The sequence below is a fragment of the Aspergillus caelatus genome (assembly GCF_009193585.1).
Source record: "Aspergillus caelatus strain CBS 763.97 unplaced genomic scaffold BDV27scaffold_74, whole genome shotgun sequence".
NCBI classification, from domain to species: domain Eukaryota; kingdom Fungi; phylum Ascomycota; class Eurotiomycetes; order Eurotiales; family Aspergillaceae; genus Aspergillus; species Aspergillus caelatus.
Window position 1 is genome coordinate 87,848 of NW_022475337.1, and position 25,409 is coordinate 113,256.

General features: G+C 47.8%; 7 protein-coding genes and 3 non-coding genes across 10 annotated transcripts; 2 read left to right on the forward strand and 8 right to left on the reverse strand.

Annotated features, from left to right (window-relative positions):
• Positions 1-522: 522 nt before the first annotated feature.
• Positions 523-3,171, reverse strand: BDV27DRAFT_144689 (Rad21/Rec8 N terminal domain protein; the record flags this gene model as incomplete). Its single annotated transcript, XM_032070292.1, has 7 exons — positions 523-1,296; positions 1,356-1,934; positions 1,986-2,475; positions 2,549-2,683; positions 2,739-2,879; positions 2,994-3,030; positions 3,153-3,171. The coding sequence occupies 7 exons, from the start codon at positions 3,169-3,171 to the stop codon at positions 523-525; spliced, it is 2,175 nt and encodes a 724-aa protein (XP_031928245.1).
• Positions 3,172-4,190: 1,019 nt separating this feature from the next.
• argEF (bifunctional acetylglutamate kinase/N-acetyl-gamma-glutamyl-phosphate reductase) lies at positions 4,191-7,362 on the reverse strand. Its single transcript, XM_032064427.1, has 3 exons — positions 4,747-7,362; positions 4,430-4,670; positions 4,191-4,373 (listed from the first exon to the last, which is right to left on the reverse strand). Exons 1-3 carry the CDS (start codon positions 7,168-7,170, stop codon positions 4,318-4,320), a joined length of 2,721 nt encoding a protein of 906 aa, XP_031928246.1. The 5' UTR covers positions 7,171-7,362; the 3' UTR covers positions 4,191-4,317.
• Positions 7,363-8,440: 1,078 nt separating this feature from the next.
• Positions 8,441-9,511, reverse strand: BDV27DRAFT_107090 (SNAP receptor SNC2). The gene is made up of 3 exons (XM_032064428.1): positions 9,226-9,511; positions 8,779-9,010; positions 8,441-8,695 (listed from the first exon to the last, which is right to left on the reverse strand). The coding sequence occupies exons 1-3, from the start codon at positions 9,334-9,336 to the stop codon at positions 8,676-8,678; spliced, it is 363 nt and encodes a 120-aa protein (XP_031928247.1). The 5' UTR covers positions 9,337-9,511; the 3' UTR covers positions 8,441-8,675.
• A 670-nt stretch (positions 9,512-10,181) lies between these two features.
• On the reverse strand, positions 10,182-11,314 carry BDV27DRAFT_127368 (enoyl-CoA hydratase/isomerase family protein). The gene is made up of 2 exons (XM_032066747.1): positions 10,903-11,314; positions 10,182-10,836 (listed from the first exon to the last, which is right to left on the reverse strand). The coding sequence occupies exons 1-2, from the start codon at positions 11,217-11,219 to the stop codon at positions 10,335-10,337; spliced, it is 819 nt and encodes a 272-aa protein (XP_031928248.1). The 5' UTR covers positions 11,220-11,314; the 3' UTR covers positions 10,182-10,334.
• A 135-nt stretch (positions 11,315-11,449) lies between these two features.
• Positions 11,450-11,552, forward strand: BDV27DRAFT_t96. Its single transcript has one exon. It is a non-coding gene; the product is annotated as a tRNA-Phe (tRNA).
• A 2,456-nt stretch (positions 11,553-14,008) lies between these two features.
• BDV27DRAFT_t98 lies at positions 14,009-14,111 on the reverse strand. Its single transcript has one exon. It is a non-coding gene; the product is annotated as a tRNA-Phe (tRNA).
• Positions 14,112-15,887: 1,776 nt separating this feature from the next.
• On the reverse strand, positions 15,888-15,990 carry BDV27DRAFT_t97. Its single transcript has one exon. It is a non-coding gene; the product is annotated as a tRNA-Phe (tRNA).
• Positions 15,991-17,199: 1,209 nt separating this feature from the next.
• BDV27DRAFT_107123 (proteasome regulatory particle base subunit RPN10) lies at positions 17,200-18,424 on the reverse strand. The gene is made up of 4 exons (XM_032064429.1): positions 18,228-18,424; positions 18,131-18,169; positions 17,860-18,079; positions 17,200-17,785 (listed from the first exon to the last, which is right to left on the reverse strand). The coding sequence occupies exons 1-4, from the start codon at positions 18,251-18,253 to the stop codon at positions 17,228-17,230; spliced, it is 843 nt and encodes a 280-aa protein (XP_031928249.1). The 5' UTR covers positions 18,254-18,424; the 3' UTR covers positions 17,200-17,227.
• A 133-nt stretch (positions 18,425-18,557) lies between these two features.
• BDV27DRAFT_107130 (uncharacterized protein) lies at positions 18,558-19,984 on the forward strand. The gene is made up of 3 exons (XM_032064430.1): positions 18,558-18,826; positions 18,880-19,171; positions 19,226-19,984. Exons 1-3 carry the CDS (start codon positions 18,679-18,681, stop codon positions 19,944-19,946), a joined length of 1,161 nt encoding a protein of 386 aa, XP_031928250.1. The 5' UTR covers positions 18,558-18,678; the 3' UTR covers positions 19,947-19,984.
• Positions 19,985-21,163: 1,179 nt separating this feature from the next.
• On the reverse strand, positions 21,164-25,117 carry BDV27DRAFT_144696 (GTPase-activating protein LRG1; the record flags this gene model as incomplete). Its single annotated transcript, XM_032070293.1, has 6 exons — positions 21,164-21,613; positions 21,680-21,966; positions 22,028-23,125; positions 23,181-23,831; positions 23,894-24,596; positions 24,659-25,117. The coding sequence occupies 6 exons, from the start codon at positions 25,115-25,117 to the stop codon at positions 21,164-21,166; spliced, it is 3,648 nt and encodes a 1,215-aa protein (XP_031928251.1).
• Between the last annotated feature and the right edge of the window lie 292 nt (positions 25,118-25,409).

The window sequence follows — 25,409 nt, forward strand, 5'->3', positions numbered from 1 at the left end:
TAGTATGCTTGGAATTATCATTGCGCCTTTTTGTACATTTTAGTATGATATTATTGGAAATATAAAACAAAGAGACAATGAGAAGGGAAACTTTTTATCTGAGTATGTGCTTGTCGATGTGTACAATTTGTGCATAGGTAGAAAAATAAATGTGAGATAACGAGAAAGCTATGATAGAAGTGATGTCAGCTCGGCAGAGCATATTACGGAAATTAAAAAGATTTGGGCGTGTAACTATGAATGAGTCCGGGGGCAAAACGAACATATCGGAAAGAAGAAAAGAAACTCGAGAAACATTGAAAAGTGGCAGGGACAGTAGCGCGAGGAAGTCATGCCATGAGATGCTGGTATTGTGGTTTCCATTTCAAAATCCCGAACGTTGAATCGAAGTCGAATTACTGGTTACCAGCCAGAGATAAGCAATAAGGGAAGTGCAGATGGGTATCCATGACTGTTTCCGTAATTCAATTGCAGAAATACTAGAGAAGCAAGTCAAGGCGGAACACGATGCTGATCGTAGGACTACACCTCTGATAGCTGTAAAAAGATCTCTCCAAACTCATATCGGATATGATATCGAGTGCTACGGTCTTGATAATCATCCTGGCGGACCGATAAGAAACCTTTAGTTGCAAGTGTGAGTATATGCATCAAACCCTCTGTGGCTACAGAAGCAGAGGTTTCAGCCGGTGGCAGAAGTGCTGAAAAGCCGATTGCTTTGCTGCCATGGTAAGCGGACGGTGAGTTGATGAAACCGTCTTCATCCATTTCCCCAGTGTGTTCCACGGGCATGGCCTCGAGCTTTTTTGTTAGAAACCCAAGGAAGTTCTGGCTTTCTTGGTCCAGGCTGGACTTCGGTAGGCGAGCTTGAAGAGTCACCTGACGACTGTACGTGCTTGCGTTGGCGTCATCTCCAGTATTGCCATGGGTAGCACCGAATAGTTCAGTCTGTAGATACTGGCTCAGGTCAAAGTCACTCAAGACGTCCACGTCATCATTTCCGGGTAGCGTCAAGTTGTCGACGGCCTCTGCGTCGAGGGGGAACCCTCTACTGGCTAGGGGACTTGCGCTAGTTAGACGGTTGCGTGATCGTCCGCGTCCAGCAAGGTGAGATGCAGTGAGGTCCCTGCCTCGTGAAGCCGAAGGGTCGATCACATTTGCTACTCCACGGAGGCCACTAACAACAGACGATCCGTGCTGGGAGCTCTGGACAGAGGCTGTGATATTCCATGGCATTTGAGACGAGAAGGAGTTGTCATCACGAAAAATGGATGGGGCATGGCGACCAATTTCAACCTGTACAAATTTTGTTAGCAATATTCAATCCAACCACATGTGCAAGGGTACTGGTATACATCTTGCCAAATGTCATCGTTATCGACCACCCCTCCTCGACCAACTTGCTCCTCGTTTTCTTCTCTGGCACGGACACAGCGCACATCAAAATCTGCTTCACTATCATCTCTAAGAAGGCGACTCCGCTTGAGCCCTTTACGTCTTGCAGTTGGGCTGAGCGCAGCATAGAGCCCCTCTCCTGAGAACTGCTGCAAAGGATGTGGTACACGGGATGCACCCAAGCCAAGCCCAACTGAACCAATTCCTTGACCGAAAACCCAGAAGGAGGCATTCTTTTTTGCTTGCGTTGGGAGCTTGTTCTGCCGTTTCTGCTTCGAAGCTATAGCCATGTTCTGCACGTAATCGCTGTTCATATTACCCAGCTCTGTGTTTCTCAAGGCAGTTCGATCATCCAATATTTGCAATCTAGAGGCTCGTCGTTTCTGGGGCACAGTCGCCGCGGTCTCATCTGGAATAAGCTTAAGCTCGTCGGTTGATTCAGACTCACTGCGGCGTCTTTTAGTAGCTCGACTGGCATGAATTAGCCTTTCATCCTGATGCTTGGCGATAATATCTATCCCTTCGTCGATTGGCATCGACTAAGTAGAGAAGGTCAGAAAATGCTCATCTCTGAACCTAACAGACCATACCTGATAGTCAAACGCGACGTCATTCAATCCAATATTCATCGCTTCATCGAGAAGTGGTGCTTCACTGACGTGTCGACTCGTTTTCCTCTTCGCAGTTTCGCGATAGGCCTCCCCAAGCTCGATGAGGTTGCCATCCTCGTCAAATTCAAAGTCAGGCTGAAGAAGGATACCACCTTCCTCAGCAAAGGTTGTAGCTGCGAGGCCTCCCAGATCGATACTTCTTTGGACAGAGCTAGGTACATTGGTTTCGGAATCAATTCCACCACCATCCTTCAATATCATATCATCGTATGAGAAACTAAATCGAAGGCTAGGGCTCCGTAAGAGAGCAGACTGGCTAAGGTCTGGAGTCTTCGGCCATAGGAGGTCGGATTGCTGACTTGCAGTAGTATCAAAGGGCAGACTAAGTTTAGAAAGATCCATCCCCATCCCTGGAAGATCGCACTCTGGCAAAAAGGACGAGTCGTAAGGTAAGATAAGTTGATCGGGCCTAAGATTTCATCACATTAGCATATGTTTCGAGATAATTCCTAACTGGCACGCCGTTTCCCTGGATAACGTACCTAGCCTTTCCAGCCGTTGGATCTAGCCCACCCCCGGGTAGGACTTTAAAAAGTGTTCGCATTCTATCGTGCATTGCTTGGACATCCGTAAGAGCATAACCACACTGTTGGCTGTACACGCGTGAAACTCCATAGCTATAAGAACGGTTGGTTACTAATTCACTTTCTATATGTTGACTAGGAACCGTACAGCAAATTGCCCTGGAGCCTTAGCGCCATTGGCGCCTCCGGGTCCATAATAACATGACAAGCTCTCGGAACGTCGACGTCCAGTATAACTTTTCTATTGAGCTTTTTGCTAATCGACTTTGACCCTAAGGTTGCGACCAGCCTATAAGCAAATCGGTGTCAGCCAATGCCAATATGAACCTTTTTTGATCAATACGCTATGCTTATAGCTAATGTATGATAGTATGGGCAGCTTTTGACAGGGAAGTTTGTATACCATATCGTGGCGACCCCATGGTCGGGTGACGTGAGCACTAGGACAAAGAGACATGTCAATTAGAGCTCAATACTTCTGCCAATAGACACTGGAGATCTCAGGGTTATGTGGTGAATGCAAGCCACCCAGCGGGGTGAATCACCACAAGGCGCCACTCACTTTCATGACTGTAAAACATTTTGTATTCCCACTATCCTGTAAACAAGAGTCGTAATATAAGTGCCTAGTCTAAAGCTTCTTCTCAGACTCCACTTGGGCCATCGCAATATCACGCGTTTATGGCAGACGACGCGCCGAATGAGATCGATCTGCGCTATCCGAGTCGTAGAGAGATATAATATTCGGGGAGTGTGCCTTATATCCGATTCTTTATCAATATAATAAGGTCCGATGAAACCCAGCCTATACTATAAGACAACAATGCTCTTGACTACTTGAGCCCGATTGGATTTCAGATCTATCACTCACCAAGCCAAGATGTCGTTGTCTTGCATCAATATTTGAAATGACACTCGCAGTATGAGAGAGTTAGTTAGATTGCAAACGTTGAGGTAATTATTCTTGAATGTGGTCGGGAAGAATTGGTAAGGTTGTGGAGAGCGGATGATACATTTCAAGCATGAACTTGGGAAACTATACAGGTCCTGAGAATGACATTGCCCGTAATGGATCCTGAGGCTGCCTATTTTCCCAGAACACATGGCCACCAAAGTATTCACGACTACTAGGTACTAGACAGCGCTTGATAGAAAGTATAACAATTACGAAGCTAAACTATACAACCCAATCACTTTGAATTAGAACGAAAGATCAGTACTATACATACCAGCATCCTCGAAAACGATTTACAGACCACACCCTTATATCCGTATCAGAAGCTCCGAAAGAAGAGAAAGTAAAAAAAAGCGACGTGAGATACAGGTACATGAGCCAATACACCGAAGGATTATGGGACGAATTGCTTTTGATCATCCCTCTATTCTTTGCTTTCCATAAGCGCCGATCCGCTTTGCAGGCACGATATAGTATTCCTCCTCCATGCAAGTGAGAGAACAAGGGAAACGGAGACATCTATGAGTGGGAAACCAAATATTCAAGAAAACATAAGGCATGATTAAGTTGACTATGGAAATTGAGGCAAGAGACCCTTTGCGGAGTATCACCGACCCATAGCAACCGATGAGAGACACCCGGGGTATGAGACACGCGAGAAAGATGACACCATTGTTCAATTCAAGAAACGAAAATCCCCGTCCACGAAATAGTTCATATACCTACACTTTCGCTATATTGAGGTTATAGGGATGAGTATACTTAAGGTTGTTTACTCCAGAGGAATACCCTGGTACTCGCCATATCCGAGGGCGAGGTTCATGTTTTCTGCCAATAATTAGCACGGTACAAATTAATGATGGCAGACAAATAGTAAAACTTACGGAGGCACTGGGTGGCTGCGCCCTTCAGCAGGTTGTCAATGGTAGCACACACCACTGCGCGCTTGCCACTAGAGTGAACAGCGAATCCACCAACTTCAACACCATGGCGACCAGCAATGTTCTTCACCACCGGGGGCTCGCCGATGATCTTGACAAGTTTCTCACCAGCATAACGTTCCTGGTAGATGTTGCGAATATCACGAGAGGACATTTCCTCCTTGAGAGGGATGCTGATGCTTTGCTAGAGGGAGTTAGTTCTGCTACTGAATAACAGTCGAAGACAATAGGGGAATAAGAAGGGTGATAGGTGAACATACATGAATACCCTGGAACCAAACAGCGACATGAGGGATGAATGCAATGCTGGCGCCAAGCTGGGAGCTGATCTCCTTCTCATGAATGTGATCAGTCAAGCTGTAAGGGATGATGTTGTTGGTAAGGTTCTCCACATCGTTCTTAGGGCTTGGCTTGGTGCCAGCGCCCGAGTATCCGGAAACACCGAAAACGGTAGGTTGTCCACCGAGGTGAGGGACGAGGGGAGCAATAGCAACCTGGGCCGCTGTCGCGTAGCAACCAGGGTTGGCAATTCTGGATGCCTGGGCGATTTTGGAGCGGGAGACCAACTCAGGCAGACCGTAGGTCCAGTTGCTATCGAACCGATAGTCGGCACTCAGATCAACAATGACATTACCCTTGTCTGAGCCTTGATCGACAGCGTCGACAAAAGGCTTGCAGACACCGTTAGGCAGAGCCATAACCCAGCAGTCAACATCGCCATTCGCAGACATGCGCTTGACATCCTCGGGGCTAAGGTTCTCGTAGATGATCTCCCTCTTATCATAACCTTGCAACTTCTTGCCAGCCAGCTCGCGAGAAGAAACGTGGCGCAGATCCATGTGGGGGTGGGCATTGAGCAGATTAATCAGGGCCTGACCAGTGTAGCCACGAGCTCCAATGAGAGCAACCTTGGACGGCTGGGTGTTAGACATGTTCTTCTCGCCAAGGGGTGGGTTGGGGTTAGTCGTGGAGTAAGCCCGAGCCGAGTTCCTGCTGAAAACCGAAGGGCGTCCAAACCGAGAAGACCGCAGAGCATTGGTGGTAGAGGAGAACGCACGCTTCTGCTCAGCGGAAGCACCGCTGGCGCCAAAGCCCTTGCCAATGTTAGTGGCGGCCTCGGCAGCGCGGTGCAACCTCGACTCGAGGTTGATATCACCGAACATCTGGCGGCCATGCTGGTTGAACTCCTGGACCAACTGCTTGACCTCTTCACCGCTTTCGATGCCGTACCAGAAGAGAACCTCTCCCTCGCGGCTCAGGCTGCCATCGGCCTTGTCGAAGAACCAGGTCAGGTTCTCGTCGTCCTCCTTAACAGTCCACACAAGCTTGGGAAAGTCCTTCTTGATGGAGGCAAAAACATTGTCAGCCACATTAGTCAACCATCCCGACTTGGTAATGGTGAAAGTGGCCAAGTGAGCCAAGGGGGAAGAAGCATCCTGCTGGGGAGGCAAGACAACGGCCAAGGCCTCCATGGGCTCATCGAAGTACACCTTGAAATCACGCTCCTTCAATCCTTCAACGTAGCGCTCCACGGTAGCACGGGCATCCAAACCTTCCCGGTCGCGGATCAAAACATCCTTGAGCTTGTCCAGGTCCTCAAACTCCGAGATAGAGGTCTTGGTGTGCACCTTATTGCCCCTGCGGATCAAGGTTCCCGCACCGGAGTCCGTGAAAAGCTCCTTCTGCAGATCGGCCGGGTGAATAATGGCAACACTCGAGGTGCGAGGAAGATCACTAAGAAGCTCCTTCATCTCCTTAATCTTCAGACGGGTGCCGTGACGCACCCACCACTGGGTCATCAAGTGGTCGTACTCCTCGTCGAGATTGATCACCGAAATCTTCTCGCCCGTGTCGCCGTTGAAGAGCCCACCCTTCTCAGCAAGGTAGACAATCTTGAGCGGCTGGAGTGCACGCGCCAACTCACCGGCAGCCACATCGGCGTTGACATTCAGAACCTGGCCATCTGGAGTCTCGGCCATGGAGGTCAGGATAGGGAGACAGCCAGATTCGATAGCAGACTCAATTGGCTTCTTGTTGACACCATTGATCTTACCGACCAGGTTATACTTCTCCTTGTCGAGGTAGTCGGCCGAGAAGACACCTGCAGTGAGAGGGCGGGCCCTCACTCCCATGCGTTCCAATTCTTCGGTCAGCTTCAGATTCTCCTCCAAGAAGAGCTTCCTAGCAAGAGCCAGGGTCTTGCCATCAGTCACACGGATTCCATCCTCGAACTGCGGTTCCACACCGGCGTCTTCCAACATGCGATTCAGCTGAGGTCCGGCACCGTGGACGACAATCGGATAGAGTCCGACATGGTTCAGGAAAGCGAGAGCGGAGGAAAGAGTCTGGAGGTGTTCGGTGATAATGGCACCGCCGACTTTGATGACAGCGAACTGCTGGGAGGAAACCGACGTAAAGTGAGAGAGGTACTGCTGAACCTCACGCTTCGAGCCGATATTGCTCAGCAGCTGGACGACTGTGGAGCGGGTCGACGAAAGCTGGGGGTCAGCGGCGCGGGAATAGTGACGACCCTGCAGCAACGGGACGGCGGAAGCCTTCAGGGAGTTACGAGCGCCTAGTCTCGCGGATGAAATGGCGTGCGGTGCGGAGAAGGCTCGGAGGGGCTTGCTGGTTGAAGCTCTCCGCACGGCGGTGCGAAGGGAGAACATCTTGCCAACCAGCATGCGGCAGCTTCAAGGCCTACGTCTGGGAGTCTGGGAGGGGAAGGGGAGCGAGAAGGTCAGTGTTTCAAGAGGACAAAAGACAAGGTTGGCGTTATGAGTAATAAGTAGTGAGGGAAAAAGAAAGTAAAAAGTGGAGGTACTGCGGGCTCTCAGGAATTTGCCGCACCCCAAGTTCCAAGAAATGAATGTATGGGATTATCGTCAGCCATCCGCGCTCGGAGTGGCTTTTTTGCTTCTTTGGGTCCTTACATTTTCGGGGGCGGTCACTCACTAGCGTATTTTATTTTAGCCTTCGTCACAACCTGGTATTTCCCTCAAATTGCGAGATTTTCCTTTCCCTAAAAAATGGACGGGGAACACCAGTACTGAACCTGAGGGGTTTGCAATGACCACTTAAGGAAAAGATAGTAATCAATGAGCAGAAGCCGTTGGGAGGAGAGGGAGAGTAAGCAGGGGAGGAAAGAGAAAATTGATCGATCGGCAAATCAATACTAGCACTCCGGTACCTGAATTGGCTTGCGACTTTCGGAGCCGACGATTATTATGTGAGCGGCGTGACTCAGAGAAACGAAAATGGCAATGAATCAGAGAAAGATTCTATCTCACACTTTTTTTTGGGCCCCAACGGTCTCCATCCCACGTAATGAAAAAAAAAAAAAAAAAAAAAACAATGATGATATTGCAGGATCCCGTGGATCTCTCCTCAATTAGTTAGACCAGTCGATTTTATTAGGATTATCAGATCTCGCCTCGGTGTTTTACAGCTCGGTTCTTCATGTCCCACAGCGAATAAAAGTCGCTCCTTCCTCCCAAAATGGAGCTCTATTCAGATACCATCATCAGGTGTCATTCCATAGTGCACTGGGTCCTTCGTTATCTGATCGTTTACCTAATATATCAGAACAGCCTAAGCAGCCCGATCCACTCCTCCCAAGTCAATAGGTCAATGACCCTGCAAGTTTTGCTCCGAAGACCCAGCATCGAACTAGTATTTAACCCTTGCACCCTCGGGAGTATATACCCTAAACATCACTAGCAACCTATTGCAAATATATTGTTGTCTTTACTTCATGACTTGTGCTGCAATAACTGAGACACACGAGCTGTTACGACGTAATGAATCCATGGGTATGAGACGAAATACACAGAGGGTTATTCATTAAAGGCTAGGGAACGACACAAAGGAAAGGTCCACATAAGAAAAACAAAAGGAAAAAAAAAAAAGGCAAAAATCGCGCTCGCGTACTCGAGCATGAGAAAACAGCAGAGTATCATTTACATCTTCACCGTCGACGTATCATAGGGCGTGGCCTCGTCCGATATTCAATCGGCTCATAGCGTCAATGGCGTATAGAGACAAGAGTTTAGTCGTGAGAACATGGCGGACGCCCGAGAAAAACAGGAGGTATTAGTGGCTGAAATCGAAGCTTCACCGTCTCAAATACAGATAAACCAGCTGAAAAAAACATCCATTCCCAAGACAAACATGACCGTCACTGCGTTCATTAATGCTTGGCAGTGACAACTAAACATACAGATGTTAGCGCATTCGGTCGTATTTTCCGTGCAGCAAATACACCGGGTGGGAGGATGAAAGGCAGGGCTTACCAGCAGGCACAATAATAACCACAAGCAAGAGGATGACACAAATCACCAAGCATACGCGCATCTTCATGTCTTTCCACCACATTTGCTTCCGCACACGGTTCGCACCCCGGCGGAAACCCTGAGCCGATACGGCCAGGTTATCGGTCTTATCTTGTAGGGAGTCTAGACGTTCACCACGCTCGGAAACCTTGAAGATATTTGACCGCATCGTATCCACAGTCTCCTGGATTTTCTGTTACAGCGGAAAATTAAAGTTAGCATGAGTTTCTATAATATTCCATTCTGGTAAAATAAACGCAACACCGAATATCATGGGTGGATGCTGGATGCAATAATTTTAATGCAAGTCCCGGAAAAGAGACTTAGGCATAGACAGCCACCCACATCTCATACCACTAGAGAGAAGGATTGCGCGACTGATATGGCAGGGACAGCTAATCAACATACCTTGTCGATTTCCCTTGTCCTGGGATCGCCATTCTGCGCGGCACTGGCCCCAGCCGGGGCGTTGGCAGTAGAGCCAGAAGGAATATAGGGGTCGTAAGGTTGTTCAGACATGGTTATTTGATGCGGTGAATGCGAAGCGTTCAGAACTGAGATCGGGGAACCTGGTGGATCACCAGATGCCTAGCGGGAGAAAGGCGGAGTCTGCTGGATTCTCCTTTCACGGGGTTGCGAGAGACGAGGGAAGACAAAAACCGTAAGTATACGCGAACGGGCGTGCGATGAGAGCCTCGGATGAACAGCTCGGATTCTTGGAAGTTGGGCGGATGATGGATGTAAGGAGAGGGTGGAAAACGTTACTGGCGTGAAGCTGACAGGGTGTGATGAATTGCCGCCCGCCTTTGGAATTACGGTTGTTTCGGTTCTGTCGGGGAAACCGTCACGTGATTAAGGCCTTTCAACAGTTATTGGGAAAGAAACGTCCAGGCAGCTATTTTTATTAGACACCAATGGCGGCACAAAGAAATGCGGATATAAATAGAGAAACCTAAGAGTCCCGTTAATAAATTTCTTTCACTGGGGAGTATCGTTACTTGTGTGCAGTCAGAAAAGCTGGTAACCACCTTAAAACTTAATAGAATTTATTAGCAAGAGAGATTTCCATTAGGCACTATTAGGTCACTGACACCAATTGCCAAATCACCATCCCTAATAGTACTATAAATATGTGTTGGCGTGGCTCAATCCTAAATATGCCGTGGCAAAGAGGCTGTGCTTTTCATCCAACTGCCACAGCCTCACGTGGTGATCCACCAATACTCATGCAGGTTCTGGGAATGAAAACAAGAGAGGTAGGTGTGATGTTACTCAGAAGACTAATATTCTGTGGATATTTCTACTTGGAGGCATTGAACACATAATGTAAAGCACCCTTACCAAGACAGGGGCAGGGCTTTTCCGTGAGTAGTAGCATCCTATGTGTCAAATATTCGAATAGAGGAGCTATATACAATTAAATTCTAACAAGCATGGAGCCGCGCACATAAATACAAATAGGGCTATATCTTGGCTTCACGCTCTATCAGAATAGAATGAATCTCAGCAAAGAAGATTCAAAGCTTCGCACTCCTCTGCTTCTCAAATGCCTCAACAGCTTTCAAACTACCCCTTTGCGCCCGGTCCTTCTTGTCTTCCAACTGTTCCCTCCAAGCCAGATTGGCAGCATGTCCATCCAAGATATCCAGCGAATGACGGTACATTTCCTCTTTCATGGTCCCATAAATACCAGTGGCCGCTTTTTTCTGTAGCCCACGCTCCCGGATAAGCGTCAAAACCTCTTCTAGCCCGCCCACACCATCTACAAGACCGGCCTTGACGGACTCGGGACCTCCGAACCGCTTTGCTTCGAGGATGAGGTCCCGGAATGAAGAGGGTGTCAACTTCTCTCGGAATATGCTCATCATAGGCGATTGGAGCGGGACTCCAAATTCCAATTCGTTGATGCAGAGAAGACCCTTGGAAGGGTTCTGGATCCGATAGTCGTGATACATGGCCAGCATGAGGCCGCCAGCAAAGGCGTGTCCGTTCAAGAGGCAGATAGTAGGCATGGGATATCTGTTGCGATTAGCATACCATTCAGTCAGGGAGGAGACAACGAGTGCATGTAGAGCCATTACTAACGTCAGGAATCGGCGGAACAGCTTCCACAACCACTGATCCAAAAAGCCCTCCGTGCTGAGGGCAAGCTCGAGATCTAGTCCATTACTATAGAACTTGGGGATGCCACTGGTGGTAATCACCACGCCTTTGGGGTATCTGTGCTCGATAATGTCCAATGCAAGTATAAAGGCATCTATGAATGTCGGGGTAAGTCTGTTGTCCTTCGGAGATGTAAAGGTGAGTAGGTAAATATTCTTCTCCTTCTCCGAAGTTGTAGGGTTGGAGCAGACGAAGCTTCCGCCGGTAGACGAAATTGGAACTGTAAAAAGGGTCGTCATGGTCGCGGTATATCACTGGGTATGTACTTGAAACAAATTGGCTGTTGAAGAAGTTATGCACTACATCTATTTCTTCTTGAAGCTCATTCCCCCCAAAGAATAACCGATGTCTTCCAAAGCCTCGGAAGTATAGTAATCAATCCGCGCGGTAGTTATCACATGCTAATAGGTTTTTTTTGCCACCATTCAGAGATTTGTATAGCACGTTTAATAGTCAAAATTCAACAATTGCGGGGATAGCTCAGTTGGGAGAGCGTTAGACTGAAGTTTACTTCGATCAGAATAACCTAATAGGTTATCTAAAGGTCGCCGGTTCAATCCCGGCTCACCGCAATAATTTTTTCTGCATCAATATATATATCCTTACCCGACTTGTCCCATAACTTTTGCTTTCCAAAATCTCTTCATTCTCGCCGACTACATCTTTCTACATATGAGGCTTCTGATATTATTGGTTAGTTGTTCTTCATCATTCCGAAGAGTGATAGATACCCTACGTCCACTTGATCTCCCAAGCTGTTTTGTGGTGTATCCATGCAACATCATACCACTCGACACACCTAGTCAAAACATTCATGCCCATCACCTAACCGATAGCTTACGGCTCACAGCAAATGAGTAAAGACTATTTTAAGAAATATATGCCCAACATCTTGCCAGACAAATCCCCAATTTGAAGGCCCTGCGAAATGGGATATACTCTATCAAAGGGTCCATTGATCCGATCTGGTTATTGAGGCCGACATTACGCTAGTACTATAGTAGAAATTAAGACCGTAAAAACCGAAGGCCGAAGTAGATCTCGGAGATACTTGATATCAGATGCACCATCCGAGCGATCTCTATGTCCGACTACATGACATTGTCAGAAATGATAGCACCTTATTGCCAGGTTAGTTTATGAATTGTGTTCTAGGTACAATTATTGTCACTATTCTACTACGGGGGCTAAATTGGAATACAATACAATGCTGGAATTCTTGTTTATAACTATCAATTGCGTTTCTTGGTCCATGTGTCCTGAGAGGCACGGGATATGGACTTCATCCATAGGTTTTCGCCCGTAGCTTGCAGGACACATCTGGATATTTCGTCATCACTGCTATAGCTCGCATACGTAAGACGTAGTATACTTTAGGTGATATCGTCCGAGGCTGAGTATGCTAATGTAAGTTTGTAAACTCCGAAGTATGAGAGTCTAGAGACATAAATACGTAGCTTTCCCTGAGAAAACAAAGACAATCTACCTAGCATCCCCACGGGCATTAGAACACATTTACCAACTCCAGTTCAGGCACCAGGAGCAATCCAAAATGTCCAAGGAAGAAGTGAGTCCATTGCTTTATACGTTCCCATAATCCTTTGATACTCATGGATACCAACCAGATTATCGAAGCCAAGGCCAGGGCTCTCCATGAGCACATATTCTCAAAGCCAGAGGATACCTACGCCGGTAAGCCCTGGGATCTGGTGAACGCCATCAACGAGTTCGCGGATGAAAGCCGGATGATGACTTTCAAAAATGCCAAGATTGAAGTTTCCAGGCAGCAAATAGCAAAGATTCAGCCAACCCCAAGGACCTTTATTGAATTTGGTGGATATGTTGGTGCCTCGGCCATCGCCTGGGGCGTCATCTTGCGTGAACTCAACAATACAGATAACGCGGTTGACGTCAATGTATACACATTTGAGCTGAGCCCGGTCAACGCTGGTGTTGCACGGAATCTCATTCGGCTAGCAGGCTTAGAGGACACCGTGCATGTTCTCGAAGGACCAGCTGCAGACTTACTGATAAGACTGTTCGAAGAGGGGAAGGTAGAGAAGGGAGGCGTGGATGTAGCCTTTTTCGACCACTGGGAGCAGTTCTACCTCCCGGATCTGCAGCTTTGCGAGGATCTAGGCTTGTTCAGGAAGGGCTCCAAAGTCATTGCTGATAACACGGATTTCCCGGGTGCTCCTGCCTACCTTGAGTATGTGAAATCTGGTGGAAGGCAAGGCGGGTCTTATCGCTATGAGACTGAGTCCTTTGAGACTACCTCGAACCGTGGTCCTGTGAGTTACCCTACCTATACCTGAATATTTGTGTGGCTGTCATTAATACTGATTGTTTTCCAGAGCATTGTTGAGGTGAGCAGTGTTGTTAGTGCCCAGTGATTGATTTCGTTGTTTGTCTTTATTGGTCTCTGGCGATGGTCTGTGACAGGTAGGTTCTGCTAGGTAAATACACATTTGGAAAATTTTATCTTGAATATAACACCCTCTTCGTAGGCCACATAAAGCTACAGGCATGCCTTGGTGATGATGAGATATTGCAGCTAGGTCCAAATGTTTCTATCAGCAGCTATGGTTATACAGATACACACGTCTGACATCGAGGTAGTATCCACAGTAGAGCAACATGAAATCAGCAAATCAATGGAGTATACAATGTAGCGTACCTCCCACATGGTTACCTTCTCAATCTTGTGTAGGTGGACACTGCCCTCTTAGGCCTAGGCTGTGACGAGCCATAATGACACTGGGTATTTATATGTAGAGATGAGATGGGATTGGCAACATATCGAGGTCCCCACCTGGTAATCTAGGGATTAAAGCCTACCACGGGTATACGAAAGAGATAGGCACGCAGCCCGCACCATTAACCATGTATATGTAACTCAGAACACTTGGTGGGAAGCTTAATTGACCAACAAAAAATCCTTCAAGGAGGAGCGGCAGGTAGCATCAGCCCTTGTTCAATGCCTCATATTAAAGCATGAGGAATGTTTACAACAAACAAAAAAAGCTATTGCGGTGAGCCGGGATTGAACCGGCGACCTTTAGATAACCTATTAGGTTATTCTGATCGAAGTAAACTTCAGTCTAACGCTCTCCCAACTGAGCTATCCCCGCAATTTACGGAAAAAAAGATTCCATTTTGACAATATAATGCAAAACGTAATATTTGCCCAGCTCACCAAGCATAGACCATTAATTATCATATCTATGGCTACCAAATTTAGCTTACATAGATACGTAACTTGTAGGGACGTTCTAGTAACTACTAACTGGCTTGGCTATCTGTAGGCTGGATACCATTGATTCAATAAGGCTATACTCATGGAAGGACCTACTTCAACGTCCTGGTAACAGTCAAATATATATGTCTCGTTAGTACAGGTCTCTGCATGCTACATCGAGTCAGCCCTGCAGGTAATTACTTCTACAGAGTAATGGCATATATCAAGGCCAACCCTTTACGTATACTGTCACCTCCCCCTTGAATACGTGAATGTGATCTAACAGAGACGATTAGGACACTTATAAGTGTCCAGGCGGCGGGCCGCAGAATAGAATAACAAGCACCGGCCACGCAGGGAGCCTCTGCTTGTATACTGTATATATAAATCCATAATATCGGGAGATAACTGGTCGTTCGTATGCTAACTGCCCTAGGAGGCTCGAGATTAGATCTATGGTTTATTCTCGGGTCTTTATTCTTTTTGTGGCTGGTAGGAGCAACATGTGTATCCAATAGCGATGCCGTTATCACCCAGAAATTCTGCCCGGAGTGTTTATTAATGATAGATGCTAGCGTGGCCTTCCCGGCCCCAGGACAGAGGAGTGTCTGTTTTCTTCTTGGCCCAACCATTCCTGGAACCCATATAAACCTGGCAGCAGCCATTCTCCCGTCCTTCCCTGTCACATGCGAACAAGACTGTTGTGCTGAGCAGCATAGTCCGTTTAACAAGCCAATTGACGATCCCAATCTTCATTGCTCCCCCCACACTAAGACTTCATCCTTGTCATGCTTTCTCCTGCTGTGGATACGGCGCCATGAACCTCTAGAATTAGAAAACTTGAATATGGCTCGGCTTGAATTACCAACATTGGCTATGTCTTCCACTGCTTTCTCCCCGCCAACATCACTCGCCTGCGAGTATATATTCGAGAAGTTCTCCGGCAAATACTGCCGCTTTAGCCACAGTAAATCTGCTATTTTTTTTTTATTTTTATGCAGATCCGCGTAGTAACAAATGCCCTGGAAAATAATGTACGGGAAGCTGCTCATCAGTCCCTCTTTTTCCATCTCAGCACAAAGAACGCTGCCATCAAGGTCCTCATTTAGTCTATCCCTGACAATAGCACAGATCCTCGAGTAATTCTGTCCCTAAAGTCTCCTCAAGGTAAAAACAAATTTCGATTTTGTCAGTGGGCGAGAGTTCCTGAAGAAGGTAGCTCAATTCTATATCTGAAATAGTGTGACTGAAAGTAGCGGGTGCTATGAGAGGTAAAGAGTTGCCCGACTCCTACGTAAGGTAGGGGTCGCTGTGTCCTTTATATACACACGGTAGCTGAGCAGTGTAGGGTTTAGCCCGTAGTGCAGAATACAGGATGTCTCTACTGATCAGCGAGGACTACGGTAAGGTAGTCCTACTCGTAGCAGCTCCATAGCGTAGCTACGATCACAATAGATTATTCTATTAATATTTGTGCTAAACACATTCCAGACTATAAACAGGAGTTTTAGATGGCCCAGAGCCAAGAATGTCCTGACAAGAGAGTAACTGGATTTTAGGAATGTTGACTATTTATGTATTAGCTACTTATAGTATAGAACTTTTGTCTTATGTGGACTTGCACAACTTCCTCTGCGTAAGTGTAAAAAAAGAATGGGTGCAAAAAGATTGCGGTGAGCCGGGATTGAACCGGCGACCTTTAGATAACCTATTAGGTTATTCTGATCGAAGTAAACTTCAGTCTAACGCTCTCCCAACTGAGCTATCCCCGCAATTGTTGAAAGTTTGCTGCAAATAGTGCTTTATAGATCAAATTCAAATGCCAGGCAAGTCTTTTGAGGCAGCACCTCCGCATCCTATCCGCCCATACATTTCGGAGTGATCAGATAAACCATAATGATGCCATGAACACCTCAAAAACCTAATCTCATCACCACCAATTCCCCGAGGCCTCCGGTTTGCTCAGGCGATGTCGCACAAACAATAGCAACCCATCGATGAACTAAGATATACCTGTCCACTTAATCCCCACCCACGATGTCCGTTAAGCTCCCTCGATCAACACACAACGAACAGGAAATCTGACAATTGATCCAGGGCTGTCTTCTCACTCATCATCATCAATAAAGCCGGTGGTCTTGTCTACCAGCGCGAATTCCAGCCAGGCTTGCGCAAGCTTTCCACAAATGATTATCTCGTCCTAGCTGGTACATTTCACGGGTATGTGTGTTAGATCGAATTCATCCCGCCGAAGGAGATAATCCCCCGATCACGCAACCATGTTACAACTGGATCGCTGACTATGTGCTGTGGGTAGTGTTCATGCCATTACTCGCACGATAACTCCCAAGCTCCCCCTTTCTACGGCCCCGACGACAGCAACTACCCCGACTTCCTCCAATATACCCTCAACCCCTGGCACACCCACTCCGCCTACTCCGGCGTCAGCGTTCACGTTTCCCAACCCGGGGATTCCAGCGACGGGTCTCGAAAGCCTTGAGACGGATAAGTTCCGATTGACATGTTTCCAGACGTTGACGGGGACGAAGTTCCTTCTATTCACGGATCCGATGATGGGGAATATCGATGTTGTTATGAAGAAGGTATACGAGTTGTATGCGGATTATGTGATGAAGAACCCTTTCTATCAACTCGAGATGCCGGTCAGATGTGAGGCGTTCGATCGACATCTTGCGGGCTGGTTGAGGGGGAGGACTTGATCGTTCCCTTCATTTCTTCTCTTGATTGAGTTGGGAGCAATAGACTGCTGGAAGGTCGATTTGTGGTGACATTAATGACGCATTTGATGACAATTGTCCTTGTTGTAATTACATATTTTCTTTTTTTGCCTTTGTTGGTCATGAAACATACGATAGACTTCAATCACACCCTTCCAAAAGCGTATCGACTAGGATCGCTTTCTAGAATACAGGAAAATACGAAAGCACATTGATAAAACGCCGGGTATGCATCAAATTCGTCCTCAGAAAGTTATTTGACTTTCCTTCTCTACGCGGTGTCCATCTTGTCACCGTCCTCCTTCTTATCTTTGCTCCCGCTCGATTCACCTGATTGTCCTTCCTCAGGAATGTTATCCAGGTTGGCTTTGCGTTCTTGCTCCTCCCGGTCCCGCTTTTCCTTCTCTTGCCGGTTCTTCTCTTCTTCCAGGGATAAGCGTAGGGCGAACGCCAATTCGGGATCATTCTCAGCCGCATCTTCGAATCCAAATTCGCCGGTTTCACCACCTGCACCTGCGTCGCCTGCTCCAGCACTATCGCCACCGAGAATGGGCGTCATCTGAAGCTCCTCGCTCAACAGATTCGGACCAGGAGGGATGATGGCCAGGTGTGAGCCGTCGCCACCCTTGACGTTCTCGACGAACGCCTCCAGCTTCTTAGTTTGATCGGATTCGAGGTCTCCGAAGGCAATAACATCGATAGATACATTGTTCTTCTTCATCTTCTTAGCCAGCTTAACCAATGACTTCTCATCTTCTTCGATCGGAGAGCATGAGAACACGATGATGCGTTGGCGTTGGGACTTCTCGGAACGATGTTTCAAAGCGAGCTGTAGCAAAGCATATGGTTAGTCGCCTTATCGCCAGAAACGCCGGAGTAAGAAACCATAGAGTCAAGACATACACCGGCCACTTGTATACTGGAGCTAAGGTGGGCAGTGCCGTGAATCTTAGTGCGGTGCAGACCGGCCAGGATAGCACCAAAGTCGGAGGTGAATGTCGACAGAACCTCAGGACCCTTTCCACCCATGCTCATAAGTCCGACGGCTGACTGGGGATGTACGCGCATCTTGGCGGTGTGAATGACGCTGACGGCGTCGATCTGTGCTTGCCATCTTGTCGAGCTGGGAGCTGTTAGCAGTAAAACAACGGGTTGACTGGAGAAAGGCCCTTACGTATAGTCTCCATTTCTACTGCTTTCGCTATTATCCACGCTATAGATGAGTCAGTTGGGGTGTATGGGGCTAGACCGTTGAACGGGAGATGACGAACATGATCATGGTTGCTTCGAGTGACATCTTGGCGGCGGTCTATCGGAATTAGATAGATTTATAATAGAAGGAAATGGAAAAGAGAGAATAATATAGAATTAATAAAGCTCTCCTCGATCCCGAAGAGTTCTGCGGGGCGGTAGAAGATGGGGGGGGGCAAGATGATGATGATGGAGGTGATGGGGAGGAGAGTTGGAGCTGTGCTCGAGAACGAATGTCACACTTGCCCGCCCCCATCGGGACTAACCACAAATTAAGTCAGCGGTTGTTTATCACCCATTAAAACAAGCGCATACTTGCTTTCCTTCCACTCCCACCTCAACACACGCCCGCCACCTCCTCGCTCTCCGACAACTCCGCCCAACTTAGATTACTGAATTTATTTACCATAGTTAGCGACTTCCTCTTCTAGACCTTCAAACTTTCAGAACTGAACCCACTCCTCAACCATAATGGCTTCCCTTACATCCAAGCGGAAGTCTCGCGACGACGCGTACCCCGTCGATGAAGCTAGAACGCCTACTGGCAGTCCTCCTAAGAAGAGGGCCCGAGTAACCCGAAACCAGAAACAGGCACTTATGGATAACCTGCAGCTAGAGAGTATGTTTCCAATGCGTACTATTGCCTGATTGCCGACATTGACCATAGCATAGTCACCGAGCGGGCTCGTAAACTTCGCGCACAATATGCGCTCCAAGCAAATGATCTCCGGGCTCGGATGGAAAGACGCATTAATCGGATCCCCATCGCCCTCAGGAAGGTAAACATGGGCGAGCTGTTGGAAAAGTACAATGCCGTCCTCCGGGCGCAGCAAGAGAATACCTCGCCGAGGAAGCTCATTAGCCCGATCAAAGGGTCACGGAATTTTGCAGCTATCTCGGTTAATCCTGCAATGCGGAAGGCTTCTGCTGCAAGCCCGAGCCCACGCAGGACGAAGAAACAGAGGTACGCTGAAATCGCGATTATCCGGACGAAACCTTTACTAACCCAATAATATAGTCGCGATGGTGTCTACTCCGATAAAGAAAATGCCCCTGCGTCAGGAGAACAGCTGGATGTACTCAAGAACCCGAAGAGACGGGCCAAGCCCGGCGCTGCTACCGGTACTTCGCGGGTGGTCTCTCAAGAAGTCAGAGGAGCAGACTTCAGAATTCTTTCTCCCAAATCATCAAATTCTAGGACATATCCACAATCACCGCTTCGCGCATCCCCTGAAAAACCTCAGAATTCATCTTACCTCTCGCGGCCAATGTCATCACTAAAACCTTCTAGTCCGCTCAAGGCCGCGCCAGCTAGCCTGGCCGGATCATTGGAAAGTGCGCGTCTTCGTACCACGAAAGGCACACCATCTGCAGCAACAGCAAGCAGACCTGCTTCGCAAGCATCCAAGAGACCAGCAAGTCGGGCCACTACAGCATCTAAGACGACACGGTCGCCCTTGCCACGGCCCGCTACCCGTCAGCTTGAGCGCAGAGGTAGTGTCTCGTCCTCCACGTCATCTGGCACAACCGTCACCAAGCCGACGCGAACAGGTGCAAACGCAAGGAAAGTGACAGCCGCCTCAACCGCCAGCTCTACAGCTAAGAAGGCCGTCGCAAATAGCCAAGCAAGTTCTGCAACTGCCAAACGTAACGCCGCGTCGGCTACCAGGAAGGCAGCCGTTCCCGCAGGAGGTGAAGCTTCGACAACGGGACGGAGGGTTCTGCGCAAACGGGCTTAAATGCTCTTTATCTCCTCTTCCAGGAAGGGACCTACCATTTATAGTCTTGACCTGCACTGAAATCTGCCATGAGGGCTTAATTACGGAAGCTTTGTGAACTTTGATGTTTTGGAGTTGGAGCGGGTCTATTGGCGTTTTCTATTTTGCCTTGCATAATTGGGTCTAGAGTCGGTTGGGTTCGTAGTAGGTTCTGTTGTTGCTTTATTTGCACGGTTAAAATAGGTTGGACTCCTTGCATTGATGAGTTCTTTTGATTAAGGGTTATATCATTGGAGTTTGGTATTATCATGCTTCGGCTAGTTGGATGCGATTATAGTGAATTGAACTTTATTAGCACCTGAAAGAGCAAGAACGTGCACTGTGGTACTAGAAATGGTCTTTCTAGACGAAGCTCTACACAGGACTGCTAAATCGGATTTATGAATATCCAGGATCAAGAATGAAGGTAGAACTTAGAAAGATTCCCGTCATCTCATAGCTGTATGTAATCTAAACATCTCATGGAATTATGGATGTAATTGGACCCAACACAGACAATTCGGGATATCAGCTCAAAGTAGGCTGAATAGGTAAAATGCAAATGAACCAGTCAAAAGGTAGAAAAGAAAACTCAGCACAGGTATCTCTGCAGCCATTTTGAATTGGCTGGAAAACGAAACAAACCAAACAATCTTCTCACAATACTGTTGATGAGAAAAGAAACGGAACACCAAAGTAGAACGGATCAGAATCGAAAGAAAACAGTCGAAAGGTCGAGCACATATTCACGCTAGGTTTCAGCTGGAATGCAATGAGATCAGGGATAGGGACGCTCCGGTACCAGAAATGTGTATAGTAAGCAATGATAGACAGGACACTGAACAACCAATAGGTTCCCCAGGGACAGCAAGACGCATAGAGGCAAGAGTCAGGCCCCACCACTATAATGATGATATTGCACTTTTAGGCATTGAATAGGCAAGAAAGGGTAAAGACAAGAGCATCTAGCGGACGTAAAGCCAGCCAATGTGGGGCTGTTTGGCTTGTGTCCTGAGAATTATTGCGATGCGAGACAAGAAGGATATAAGTAAAAGAAAAAGAACTCCATCCAACCCTGTCAAAAATTAAAGAACGCTGAACGGCCCAATGATACACCAACAGTATTCAGAGAACCAAGAAATAGGGAAAACGAGGATTGATCGATACACGTCCTTGAAGCAAGTGACAGTAGTATAATATCAACCGGCAACTCCCATCGGCCCTGCTCCTGGCCGAGCTCTATAAGGCAGCTGTTGAGGTTGGGCATCTGGTTGTACCGGATTCTGCTGACTGCCGTTGCTGATGCTGCGCTCACGGTTATCGCTTGTTGCTGCCGGCACCAACTCCGCATGTGGGATACCACTAGCTGAATGAGCATGGCCAGGAGGGCCTTGTACATGGCGTACAGAGCCTTGCAACTGTGTGGCTGCATCTTGAGATGGATCCGTCTCGATACGTGCAGACGTCGGGGTGTTTGCTCCCCGATTTTGATTCGTAATAGTAAAGGTTTCGCCACCATTGGCGGGTCTCTGGGAAAAGCTACCGCGTGCGATATCCCCGTAACGTTTCAAGATCTCCTTTGTGGTGACTTCGGAATTCTCTTTGAAGAAATTGGTGTCCGTGAGAACCGACTGCAAGTCTTCAGGAATCTGGATTATTCAAAGTTAATATATTTGTATCTGTAACACACCTAGAACGTGCTGTAAACAACTTACCTCGCACATGGTATCATTGTATGCGATAAGCGCGTTAATAGCCTCAATTGCTAGGAAGCTCTCATCAACGGTGCCGTTTTTAGCATTTGGGTACAGAATGTTAGGGGCCATCACAGTGGCAAGATTGTGGATGTCCATTTTGCTGCCTGATTCCTCATCGACGTGCGAAAAAGATGACGTCCAATTCAGGAAGGCAAACAGGACTTCCATGGTATCTCGGTGAGCTTTGGGAAGCAGGCAACAGGCAAGGTGAAGAACCCGCTTTTGCTTTTCTGGATCCGATAATTCTGTAATATATGTAAGAAAATGATCCATTGTGCAGTGAGAATCGCAAGGGGTAAAACTTACTTTGCGACACTACAAATAGGCGATGGAGCTTGAACGTTAAGAGCGGGTCAGGCATCTCGCGAAGGAATTTCTTCAAGAGGGCTGCGATTTGCACTGGGTTTTCCTTCGTTAAATCCACCTGTTCGTATTTATTGTCGATCAGGTCAGACAGCTCTTTGAGCCTTCTGATGTTGCCATTTTTTCGGAAAACACCTTCCACAGACATATCCATTTGCCTCATGGCGGACACAGCATCGTCAACCAGAGCAGGGACGCGAAGCGCACCTGGTCCGACACCATGACTAGACTCTGTACCCTCTTTTTCAACAAGAAAATCTAGGTTGACGCCGAAAACGCCTTTCTTTTTCCCGCCTTTCTTGGCTTCCTTATTGAAGGCACGACCGAATATATTCCAGATCGTTGGCTTACGGGACTCAATAAATGATAGGAGCTCCTCTAAAGTGAAATAGCCGTCCAACAAAGGCTCCATAGACAGTACTGCAACGTGGCGTACGATGAAATACTCCAACGCAGACAGTTCTGAGAAGTACTTCTTGGCCCTTCCACCTTGTCCCATGAGATGCCGCTCCAAACCAGCACCGGACACACCGCGTTGATGGCCATAGTTGTATCTCGGAAGAGGTTCGGTGGTTCCGACAAGCCCGGCCCCTGCATGCTTGTATGCGTTGGGGCGTTGCTCTTTAGCTTGCTCGGCAGCAACGATCCTTGGAATGTCATCCAAAGTGAGAGCGTCCTGGTTGCCAAATGTCAGCTCAGTAACCGTCTCGCCGTTTGCGTCTTTTTCTTCTACAATTTGGAAACCGTGACCACGAGGATCTGTGCCTTCACCGCCTGATGAACCTGGCCTTACGCTTCGTCCTTCTGGCCCATCAATGATTCGTGACGCCCGTGCTTTTTTGTAAGTCGTTGACAGAGTGCGCTCGTTTCGGATCGACCTTAGACGTCGCATTTCACCAACAGTTTGTTCAAGGGAGGATTCTTCAGTACCCTCTTTGCTCGCGTGCGAGTATGACTTCGATCTAGTCGTAGACCTACGCAAATCACCTCCTGGAGTAGATTGGCCATCACTCCCATCATGCGACTTCAAGTTGGCGTCGTCTGAAATGAATTAGTGCTCTAAGCTTTGAAGAGCAAATCTCGGTTAGTAACATACCTGATGCTGGAATAGTACCTCCAGCTCGCAGAACAGTAAGGAGCCGTGCAAGAGCAACCTGCAGCAAGAAGACAAACTGCTGGAGTTTGGTTACTCGCGTGAACCCTCCTTGTGTATCATGCGCGAAGCCATTTTCAGATGCGCAACTATTACAGAAAGCGCGCTTATCCTTAGGGTTCCACAAGGCATCCTGAGGAATAGCAGTTAAATCTTTCTGGCAGGTTGTGCAAGTCAAGTGAGGCGGCTTTATATGCCACCTGTTATCTCCAAGCTTGATACATTCGTCATCGATGGGTTCTTTGCATGCAGCACAGCAGTCGGAGAGTTGATCAGCAAGGACTTCCACATTAGCCATTAAGTCTGCAGTAGTCACTTCTTCTTCAAGCGGCCGAAGTGCCTCAAGATCCCCAAGATGGTCTAAAAACTGATGCAGACCTTCAGGTGTTTCCTTTTCCCTCTCTAACTTGAGAGCACCCTGCAAGCCAATACGGATAAGGAGCTTCAAATAATGGGCAAGGCCTGTCACTAAAGATAAAAGCTCCTGAGTGACACCGAGTTTTCGAACGCCGGTCTCCTGAGTCTTTGATAACAATGCGAAGAAAGCGACGATCTTCTTGCACAGGAGTTTTGCTTCACGACCATAGGCAAGGTCTAATCAACGAATTTAGTTCCACGATACTGTTAATTGATACTCACGGTAAAATAAGACTCACCTTTCATGCCTTGAGCCTTGATGTTTGCTGCAAGTTGGTCGATTGCGGAGAAAAGAACATCGACATGTGCAATGAACTTTTTCGCAACAAGAACTCCGTCCACATAAGTACCATTACTGACGTGCAGAAGCATATCGGAGATGCAGGCGGCCGATGATTCCTCGAAACTTGAAAGAATGCTCCATATTTTGTACACCTTTTCTTCCATCACATCCTCTTCCTCCCGCACTCGGTTGCGTTGCTCGTCGGTAGCATCGGCTTCTACCTCAGGATATTCCAGTGGCTGGCCAGTTGGAGCTAAACGAACATTCCAAAACTTGTGAATCATATAGCATTCGGGGTGCCAGTGCTGATTCTGTCCATTACGGAAAATCTCCACGAACTGTTTGAGGATTGATGTGTGGCAACCGTGACACCGTTGTGCGAATTGAGTCGAGTAATGGAAGTGACAGTAGACCTTGCCTTCATGCTCATAATAAGAGTCCTGCGCGCCAAAGACTGTCGGACAAACGGAGCAAGTAAAATGCTCAATGTGATATTTTCGATCCAAGGCCGTTATATATGAGCCTCGCAGGGCACCACCGCATTCATGACAGAGGAGGTCCAATCGCCGAAAATAGTCTGTTTCACATAGAGGGTACTGCCCACTCCCATCTTCCGCATCAACAGGAAAGAACTTGGAAGCCACGATTTGGCCACAATCCTACGCCGTGATAGTTTAGTTACTGAACAAGAATGCATGCAAGAGTAGCGGTGGAAACTCACTTCACATTTGAAGCACTCCAGATGGTAGGTCGAAAGCAATGCCCGCACAAACTGACCTGTGAGGGGTTCACCACACTTTTTACAAATTCTTGACGAGCCACCTGGTGACTTCGTAACTGGTCGGCCGTTAGGGCGTGTTCGATCACGCGGAGTTGATCGGTCCCAATAACCGGCTGCATCGCGCGGAGTTGAGGGGTCCCTTGGGCTGGAATTGTTTGACTCGTATCTTCGACCCATACGGCCATCGGGGTTTTGGGCTCCATCTACAGGACTGTTCCCAGATGCATTCCAACCCCCGGTTATTGCACGCGGCGAGTCGAATGGAATACTGTTATCCGCCGGTGATGTAGGGGTTTGCGTCTGGTTACCTCCACCATAACCACTGGTATTCAACGTGGGGCGGACAGCCCCGTTGCCCGGCACGAGGCTATCCGGCAAAGGAACGTCGCCGGGAGGCATATCCGTATGAAACTACGCCGTTCTGCGTTTTTTCGCAACGAAATTGCAAGTAACTTAGGATATTGGGGGTCTCAATGCGTAAATGGGTCGCGTTTGTGGTTGCCGCCGAGATTAGGGAGAATTGATTTGTCGAGACAGGGGACCAGAGCGGGAATAAACAGAGTTATCCGGGAGGTTGCAGAAATGAGTAATTAAGGACAAGTCATGAAGTGATTATCGCATCTTTGACGGGAGTAATAGCTTAGGTCAGACAACAGTGTGATTTCCTTTGCGCGGGGCTCCTTAAAAGGTA